The following is a 10,472-nucleotide window of genomic DNA, read 5'->3' on the forward strand; positions in this document are numbered from 1 at the left end:
GGTTCTGGGGCATAGAGTGTGTGTGGCTCTGCCCTGCACAAGGGGCTGGAGTTTCCGCTACTAACTGTGACTTGCAGTCTGCCCGTAGTGAGGCAGAGTGGCCTCCCTCCCAACTCGAGAGTGTGGAACCACTAGACTTACGTATATTGACCATGGCTCAACGCTGCTCAGGAAGGTGATGTTACTGTGCTGGTGCTTCTGGGACAGTGGCTATGGGGGCAGGACAGGATAAGGGAATCTGGGCCCTATGGCTAGCTCCCTATTGAACAGGGGAAGCTCAGGCAGCCTACCTGGTGCTCAGTGACAAGCAGGCAAGAGACTACGACGTAGTTCAGGCAGCTGTCTTAGACTGGGTGGGCCTTTCGGCAGAAAAGTATTGGCAAAAATTTCGAACCACAGAATGTATGGGAGGATTAGGGCCCCAGGCATTTGCCCCAAAACTGACAGACTGGGCCACTCATTGGCTAAGGCCAGACACCCAACATGTGGCCAATACTATGGACACTGTCGTTCTTGAACCATTCCTTCAGAGTTTCCCAGAGAGGACCCTTGACTGCCTCCCATGCAATAATTCAAACGGGGAGAAACCTGTGGATGCCTGGGGCACCTCGCAGGTGCTGACCAGGCCAGGTGGGGTGGTCCCAGTGTCACAAGTGAGTGGTCATGAACTTCCTCCACTTTTTCATGTTTTGTTAAACTGTTCCCAGAGAGGACCCCGACATGGTTCAGGTCCATCAAACTGTCGCCCGAGATGTGGCAGTTAACTAACAGAGGAGTTTGTAGAGGCAGACAGTCCCAGAAGGGGTCGGCAGCTTAAGGGTCAGGATCCAGGCAGGAAGAGCAGAGAAGTTACAGCGGGAAAGGGCTCTGAGAAGAAGAGGGCGGAGGCCAGGGGAACACTAGGGGCATCCTGGGTGATGGTGTATAACAAGTGGGGGTGGCAGGGACATATTAAAAAAAGACTGCCCATATATGGGGTGTGCAGGGTGACCAGAGTGCAACAGGCTGGCGGTGGTAGACTGACGTCTGACGTCTTCAAGGACTTGAACTACAGCAGGTTGCACAACTCCTTCACTAACTGTGAGGTGACGTTTGTCCCTTGCGCTATCAATTCTTTGGGGGCCCCTACTCAGGCAAATACTCAGGCTTGTATGTCCCCGTGGATACACTGGAGGAAGACCATGCACCTAGATTCTCCTCCTGACCACACCAACCACTCCCTGACTAAAGTCTGGCTGCAGCCAGAGCCCCAGTCCTTGTACGTTTACTCCATTCACTAGAAGGGGACTAACATTTTCCGTGGGCCCCTTTTCTGAGCCCAGTTATCCGCTCTCCAGGCCTGCCCACAATTATAGTCCATGAATGGGCAGTCCCATCTGAAATGGCCTGGCTGCTCACATGCAACTAGCCCCCATGGGAAAAAGAGATTTCTCATTAATTCTCCTGCGTGGGATGGCCCCTTCAAATGAGGCTGCTCGGCTTGACCTAAATGGCTCCTGTCTAGCTGAGGGTGGGCTTCCAGGCTCCTCTATTGGCCTTTGTATCCCCCCTGCTAGGATTCAGTACCGAAATCCCCCTGGATAGCCTCAGTGAGGTGTGGGTCAGTGGTACCTGGGGCCCCAGGGCTGCACCAGACTGGCTTTTGGCATTTCAGCTTTGGACCCAAGGGACATCAGGTAGTTCTCCACCATGGCAACTGCCTCTGCCGAGGTCTCTGGTCGGTGTCTCATCTCCCACTCAAGCTTCCCCCTGGAGTTAAAAAGAGCAGAGCCCTGTGAGGTCTTCTGGTTGTGAGAAAAGGGGGGGCGGGGTTTGGAGAAGGCACGGCCTGGGAGTCTCACCAGCATCGTGCTTCCATCCCAGGTCCAACCTTCCAAGTGGCTTTTCAAGCGAAGGACCTGTTTTCCCTTAGCCTGTTCCCTCTCCCCCATTTCCTTGGGCTTCTGAGCATCTTCTAACCTGCCCCTCCAGCTGAAGCGTGCTCTGCAGGCCTGGGGGAGGGACTTCCTGTGCCCAGTAGTGTCCTTTAACCCATCAGGCCCAGTGTGGGGTTTGTGTACCCCCATCACAGTTAAATGCTTTAGTATCAACATAAGCCTGTGTTTATCATATCGGTCTGCCATTACATTGTTCACTCTGCTCATGTATTCTAACCCTTCCCCCACCCAATGTGTGTCTTGTCTATTTGGACTGTAAGTTCCTCAGGGCATGGACAATCTACTACTCTGTGTTTACACAATGCCTAGAACAATGGGGCCCCGTTTTTTATTGTCCCTTAGGCATTAATGTAATTAACATGATTAATAAAAATAACTGTCCTGCTGCTTGGAGCCCAGGAAGGTGGCCTGGGATGCTTAAAAATGAGCTGAGGGTAAAATCATGGAATGCTCTTTGTGACAAGTATCCCACAAATTCAACTGATCTTCCTTGTTTTTGTTCTCATACGCAGGGTTTCCAGTTTCCAAACCTGATGTGATCTCCCGGCTGGAACGAGGGGAAGAGCCATGGGTCCCAGATCTCCAGGGCTCTGAGGAAAGAGAGCTCCAGACAGGTGAGGCATTCGTTAAACCAACTCAGAAACTGTCCATGAATGAAGGAAATGTTTGGGATTCTCTACAAAGATCTTGTGAGCTCTTCAAACTCGGAATTGTTCCCAGCAGGTGTGGCATCCTCAAGGAAGATGTCACTCATGACTTACTGCCTCTCCTGACTGACACGTAGCTGTAGCTCCCTCCCCAATCTTCCTTCCCCGTGAGTGGGATGTAGACTCAGAAATGACCCTCTATTCTCTGTCCTCCAGAGTAGGGCTTTGGAAGGGGCAAGGGAGAGGTTGGAAATCAAATCTTGATTGTTTGATCTCTCCAGCACTTATTTTGGTTTGTTCCAACCTTTTCCCATTCCTCTCCCTGAGGTATCCTCTCTCCCCAGCACAGGGAGTGACCTATGTCTGGATTCTCTCTTTATCCTTCCAGGAGATGGGATGCTGAGTGAGAACCAGGAGAAGAATCCGCAGCAGGAAGATGCTGAGCAAGTTGAACCACGAGGGACATTAGCAGGAAGAACCAAAGGGAAAGTTTCTTGGAGTTGTGCAGAGGCAAAAGCCTGTGAGAGTCAGCATAGGCCAGAGAAAAGCTTCCGTAGCGACTCAGACGTTATTAGACATGAGAGAATTAACATGGGAGAGAGACCCTACACATGCCTTGAGTGTGGAAAAAGTTTTAGTCAGAGCTCAAACCTCATCACACATCAGATAATCCACACAGGAGAGCGACCCTACACGTGCTTTGAGTGTGGGAAAAGCTTCAGTCGGCGCTCAGACCTGATCAAACATCAGAGAGTCCACACGGGAGAGCGACCCTACACGTGCTCTGAGTGTGGGAAAAGCTTCAGCCAGAGCTCAAGCCTCAACAAACATCAGAGAATCCACACAGGAGAGCGTCTCTACACATGTCTTGAGTGCAGGAAAAGTTTTATAAACAGATCACACCTTCTCGCACATCAGAGAATCCACACAGGAGAGCGACCCTACATGTGCTCTGAGTGCGGGAACAGCTTCAAACTCTACTCTCACCTCATCACGCATCTGAGAGTCCACACAGGAGAGCGGCCATACACATGCCTTCAGTGCGGGAAAAGCTTCAGCCAGAGGTCACAGCTTACCACACATCAGAGAATCCATACAGGAGAGCGACCCTACACGTGCTCTGAATGTGGGAAAAGCTTCAAACACAAGTCACACATGTTGGCACATCAAAGAATCCACACTGGGGAGACACCCTACACATGCTCTGAGTGTGGGAAAAGGTTTAGTGGGAGCTCAACATTCAGCGTACATCAGAGAATCCACACAGGAGAGAGACCCTACTCGTGCTCTGAGTGCGGGAAAAGCTTTTGTTGGAGTTCAGCTTTTATCAAACATAAGAAAATCCACACAGGTGAGTAACGCCATAAATGTCTTAACTAGGGCTCACCAAAGAATTTTTGTAAAATACATTAGCTAATGCCCACAGTTTGTACCATTTTCTTCAGTGTGGTCTCTCAGCTCCACGTGAGTTGCCGACCTCTGTCTTTTCCATCTCCCCACCTCCCACTGATTTGCGGTGAATCCCATCATCCTTTATCAACTCTTTTGTCTTACAAATCCTGGGAGTGTCCTCCCCTGCCAGAAATATCGTTCAGTGCCAGGTGGGGGAGATGGGTTGACCTGGACTAGCTACACTGAGGTAAAAACTTACCCGTGCCTTGTCTCCACTGGGATTGTGCATGGATGCAGTGGCTCATCTTAGCGATCTACTTGTAACAACACAACTACATTTGCAGTGCAGACATAACCCGGGTACAGTGGCTGGGGTTAGCTTTCTCCCCTGAGCTCACCTCCATCATTTCCCCTAGTCTAGACAAACCCCGAGCATCACATTTGTTGTACCAATAAAATAAAAACCAGCAGGATCTTATTAAAGGGAAAAAGGCAAAATACCACATTTATTGTGAATACAGAAAGAATCATAGTAAGCAGTTAGTTATAGCTATAACATTCCATTCAATCTCATATTTAGTCACACATTCATTCATACAAACACACACACACCCACACACACAGGTTCTGCAAGGTTGTTATCATAGTTACCAGCCTTAGAGTTGCTCATGCCAAGCCACTGGCCAGGTGGCCTGGACATGAGGAGGGAGCAGGGCCTTGTCAGATGCTCATCTGATGCTCCTGGAAGTTGGTTTGCACAATCAGACCCCAAAGTTCTCACTTTTTAGAGTCTATTTTTATAGGAATTTCTTCCCATGCCAGTCTATGGGAATTGCTTCATCATGCTGTTGCTGAATCAATCAGCAGATAGCACATTCCTGACGGCTCCAAGATGTTATCTTGTTCTTTGGTTCTCCCATTCTTGAGGCTGTTGGGTGGATTCCAGTCTGCCCTCCGGGGGGTCCTCTGGTTATTTCCACTTGACGCCTTCTTCAGCCAATGGACACTGGATTCTTAGGCTGGCACCTCCCTGATCATTCAGTTATTATCCACACCAAGCATCCATCCACTTACATCCTCTATCTCTATTTTAATTACAATTGTTAATACAACAAAAGGGCGGGGAGTCTCTGGGTGCTGTTTCTGTTGTTAGAGTATTGCTTTGAGTCTCTCTCTGTGAATTGCTTTGAGAACAGACTCTGTCTTAGAATGTACTAACACAATTAGCAGCTTGCAAGTTTCACACATAGAGGGAGAGAAACAGTACCAAAAACCAAGAGACCTCTTAATTAGTAATACCCTGGAATTTAAACTCTGGGGAATCAAACTCATTTGTGATTTTAATACAGAACTTCTTTAATATGATCCAACACATTGATACTATTCCCCCATTACAAAGTGATTGTTAGTCACCGTGTTCCCCTTGGGGACAGATTATCTCAATTCCAGTTGTTCTCACCTTGCTCAGGGTTGTGCTGGACAGAAGTATTTTTTCTACCATTTTCCTCAATTAAAATAGATTGAAATAGAACAAAGAGCAGGAGTGGGGTAGGCAAAATGTGTCATTTCAGCCTCTGTGACTCCTGAAGGAGACATGGTGAGTCAAAGGGATTCCCTCCTTCACCATCACTGTCACAATCCCTCCTTGCCCCAGCAGCATTAGCTTCTGTGTAAGCCACAATAGCGTTTATCCTCCCCATGTTCTATCCCTGGACCTCCCAAAGTGTCACGTGATGCCATGTTCTGAGCGCTCTCTGTGCTTAGGTGTCACACTTCGATCCTAAATCCGACTCACTGGGGCTAAAGATGAAAGTGTCACATGCCTGGAGGGGGATTTGAATGGATCCCAAAGACACAGTAATCATTCTGTGCTTTCATCTCTGCTTCCATCTCTTGGCAAAGCTGCTTCTGGCCTTTTTCCTGCTGAGCATGGATTGTTTGCAGATGCGAAGGTTGGCTGTTTTCCCCCCTTATGATGAAACTAAATCTTTTGTAAGTAACATGACTCAATAATAATGAGGTGGCACAGAGTGAAGGAAAATTGAATGGATCAGAGGCGAACGCAATGGGAGAATCTGTTTTGATTTTGAGTTATCAGATATTATCTGCTCTGGAATTTAATATTATATGAAAGTGTCTTCTACCCCTCTGTGTTGTGTGTTTTTTTCTCTGTCCTGAAGGCGGTTTGGTTTCATAAATGGAGGTTACCTTTGTTTGACAGCATGTACCTCAGATTTATTGGGGACTTTGAGACAAATGACCGCTTTCTAAAATGATAATGTCTTATTTTATATGTGTCTTTTCCCCACCTCTGTATGGTGACATGGAGGAAGTTCAAGTGCAGTTCAATAATTGGGAAAGAAGACTGCAAACTATTGGGCATGCTCCCAAGGAAACAACCATTTTAAAATGTGTACTCTGAAACAGTGAAGAGAGGCATACCACAGATTGTGCAACGAACTGAAGTAACTGGACACGTTCACACTTGTTGTGGGTACGTTATGAATTAAAAAGAAGAGATGTCCAATAACTAGGCTTAATCAATTGATTCATCAATGATTATTAGTCAAAGATTAATACAGCTTAATACAGAAAGGAAGAGTACCTACATTACCAATCCCTGTGGAAGACAGGATTACAGTGCTCACAGTGTCTGAGAGATTCTGTGCTTATTCCTTCTGTATTTATACCTAACTGGGGGGAGTTTCACAATTTTCCCTACATCACTTTAGCTAATATTTTCTGTGACATGTTTTTCATAGATAGTAATTGCTACACCTTCCATGTAGGGGATATGTTGTAAGTTTAAACATGACATATATTTTATATTTTGACGGTTATGCAGATATTAAACAAAAGCACAAGACTAGAATTTTGTTTTGAACATTCCAGGCCTAGCATTACTTATTTTTCTGTTATGTTTGTGCCTAGCCCTGAAATTACAATACTTCACCTATCTCTTTCTGTAACGTAAATAAAAAACACAACCTCCCTAGGCAATTTATTCCAGGGCTTCACCACCCTGACAGTTAGGAAGTTTTTCCTAATGTCCAATCTAAACCTCCCTTGCTGCAATTTAAGCCCATTGCTTCTTGTCCTATCCTCAGAGATTAAGAAGAACAATTTTTCTCTCTCCTCCTTGTAACAACCTTTTACGTACTTGAAAACTGTTATCATGTTTAATCTTCCCTCATAGGTCATGTTTTCTAGACCTTTAATCATTTTTGTTGCTCTTCTCTGGATCTTCTCCAATTTGTCCACATCTTTCCTAAAATGTGGCACCCAGAACTAGACACAATACTCCAGTTGAGGCCTAATCAGTGCGGAGTAGAGTGGAAGAATTCCTTCTCGTGTCTTACTTACAGCACTCCTGCTAATACATCCCAGAATGATGTTCACTTTTTTTTTTGCAACAGAGTTACACTGTTGACTCATATTTAGCTTGTGGTCCACTATGACCCCCAGTTCCCTTTCCACAGTACTCCTTCCTAGGCAGTCATTTCTCTTTTTGTATGTGTGCAATTGATTGTTCCTTCCTAAGTGGAATACTTTGCATTTGTCCTTATTGAATTTCATCCTGTTTTCTTCAGACCATTTCTCCAGTTTGTCCAGATCATTTTGAATTGTAATCCTATCCTCCAAAGCACTTGCAACCCCTCCCAGCTTGGTATCGTCCGCAAACTTTGTAAGTGTACTCTCTATGCCATTATCTAAATCATTGATGAAGATATTGAACAGAACTGGACCCAGAACCGATTCCTGCGGGACCCCATTTGTTATGCCCTTCCAGCATGATTGTGAGTCACTGATAACTACTCTCTGGGAATGGTTTTCCAGCCAGTTATGCACCCACCTTATAGTAGCTCCATCTAGGTTGCATTTCCCTAGTTTGTTTATGAGAAGGTCATGCGAGACAGTATCAAAAGGCTTACTAAAGTCAAGATATACCACATCTACCGCTTTCCCCCTATCCACAAGGCTTGTTACCCTGTCAAAGAAAGCTATCAGTTTGGTTTGACATGATTTGTTCTTGACAAATCCATGCTGACTGTTACTTATCACCTTATTATCGTCTAGGTGTTTGCAAATTATTTGCTCCATTATCTTTTCAGGTACAGAAGTTAAACTGACTATTTGTAATTCTCCGGGTTGTCCTTATTTCTCTTTTTATAGATGGGCACTATAATTGCCCTTTTCCAGTCTTCTGGAGTCTGTCCTGTCTTCCATGACTTTTTAAAGATAATTGCTAATGAGCTCATCCCTTGTAGATGCTGCAAATATGTATAAAATGAAATCAGTGTTGAATGTGAGACAGCTGCAGGATTATACCTGTTTTTAATAAACACCCCAAAATCCCTGGGTTACAGGGATTCTGATCCAGGCCTGAATTTAGTCTCTATCTTAGATCTGTGGCACCAGATTAAATAAATAAACCAGGCATGTTTGGGGAAGCTATTCCTCACTATCACTACTGACATTTGGTGTGGTTTGGTAAGGATGCTAATCCAGAGAAGTGTCAAGTTACCCCAACCAAGGCCTAGGAGTACACAAGAACTCAGGTAGAAATAGCAGATACCCAGTGGTTGATTTTCACCCCAGAAATGGAAACTATGATATCCCATGACACAGCTAAACTATTTATTTTCAGAACACTACTTCTTAGTTCAGGGGCATTCATTCTGGTGCCAAAGGATGCCATGGTTAAACTGGGAGCAATTGTCCTTTGCCTTTTGGGTTGAAAGCTTAATGAGGCAAAGAGAGAAATAATTGATGCCTTCAGCGTACATTCCTTCACCATCTGATGGCCTTTTTGGACAAGGAGCACTTCCATGCTGTGCACGTGATGACGGTCAGTGAAGGACTGAATGTGTCAGACTCCAAGTTTGAACTGCAGGATACAGGAATGTTGAGTCCCAGTTCTATGCTTTCGTCTCTTAGCTTTGCTCTTGTGTCTTATGCATTTGTATCACTTCTCCACCTCCTGCTTCCTTGACAGATTAGAAAATGTGAAAATAAAATACAGGTGGTTTTCTCATGATGCAAATCTTCTCACATAGTATGAGACCCCTTCCACCAACGCTTACAGCAGAAGACAGCGGGTATGTCTGCACTGTAGTGTAACCCCAGCTTAGTGGGACTTGAGTCAGATGACCCATGTGAAGAAACCCCGGGCTTGAGTGTCTGCGATAGATTTTAATCCTATGTTAAGACTTTTCTAACATGTGCTGGAACCTAGGGCTCTGGCGTCCACACAGCAGTGCGCAGACCCGAGTCAAAGTAACCACATCCCGAAGTCCCTTGTACCCTCATACCCCAAATGTGACTGCTCTAGCTCTTGGACCATGGTGTACTGTGTGAAAATTTATTGGCCACCTCTCTGTCATGTGGGGAAGGGCTTTGGCAGGGGAGAGGGTGGCAATCAAATCCTGTTTTGTCTCTCCTGCACTTATTTTGGTTTGTTCCCACCTTTTCCCATTCCTGTCCCCGAGGTTTCCTTTCTCCCCAGCACAGGGAGTGACCTATGTCTGGATTCTCTCTCTGTCTTTCTAGGAGATGGGATGGTGAGTGAGAACAAGGAGTATTCCCAGCAGGAAGATGCTGAGCGAGTAGAACCACGAGGGACATTAGCAGGAAGATCCAAAGGGAAAGTTTCTTGGAGTTGTGCAGAGACAAAAGCCTGTGAGAGTCAGCATAGGCCAGAGAAAAGCTTCCGTAGTGGCTCAGACCTTATTCGACATGAAAGAATGAACACGAGAGAGAGACCTTACCAATGCCTGGAGTGCGGGAAAAGCTTCAGATTGAGCACACACCTTATCGCACATCAGATAATCCACACAGGGGAACGACCCTACACGTGCTCTGAGTGCAGGAAAAGCTTCAGTCGGCGCTCGGACCTGATCAAACATCAGAGAGTCCACACAGGAGAGCGACCCTACAAGTGTTCCGAGTGTGGGAAAAGCTTCAGCCAGAGCTCGACTCTCAGCAAACATCAGAGAATCCACATGCGAGAGAGATCCTTCACATGCCCCTGAGCGCGGGGAAAAGTTTTAGACAGGACTCGGCTTTTATCAGACATAAGAGAACCCATACAGTAATGCCGTAAATGTCTTGACTAGGGCTGGACAAAGATTTTTTTGTAAAATACATTAGCTAATTCCCACATCATTTGCACCATTTTCTTCAGTGTGGTCTCTCAGCTCCACGTGAGTTGCCTGCCTCTGTCTTTCACACCTCCCCCTTCTTTGTGGTGAATCCCATGATGAAGGCTACGATTTAGTCATGGGTATTTTTACTAGAAGTCATGGACAGGTCATGGGCAATAAACAAAAATTCATGGCCTGTGACCTGCCCATGACTTATAATGTAAATACCCCTGACTAAATCTTAGGTGTTGGAGGAGGGGCTCCAGGGCGCTGCCGGTGCCGGGGGGAGGCCTCCAGGGCGCTGCCGGTGCCGGGGGGAGGCCTCCAGGGCGCTGCCGGTGCCGGGGGGAGGC

The 10,472-nt window shown here is 46.3% G+C and overlaps 1 protein-coding gene across 1 annotated transcript in view; it reads left to right on the forward strand.

Annotated features, from left to right (window-relative positions):
* The window catches only part of LOC125629643 (uncharacterized), a 29,652-nt gene extending 19,511 nt beyond the window's left edge, over window positions 1–10,141 (forward strand). The window contains 4 exon segments of the mRNA XM_075118183.1: window positions 2,450–2,551; window positions 2,973–3,935; window positions 9,527–10,002; window positions 10,005–10,141. Coding sequence (XP_074974284.1) covers window positions 2,450–2,551; window positions 2,973–3,935; window positions 9,527–10,002; window positions 10,005–10,079 — 1,616 coding nt within the window. The 3' untranslated portion in view covers window positions 10,080–10,141.
* Window positions 10,142–10,472: the final 331 nt, after the last annotated feature.

This window comes from Caretta caretta, chromosome 11 (genome assembly GCF_965140235.1).
Source record: "Caretta caretta isolate rCarCar2 chromosome 11, rCarCar1.hap1, whole genome shotgun sequence".
Classification (NCBI taxonomy): domain Eukaryota; kingdom Metazoa; phylum Chordata; order Testudines; family Cheloniidae; genus Caretta; species Caretta caretta.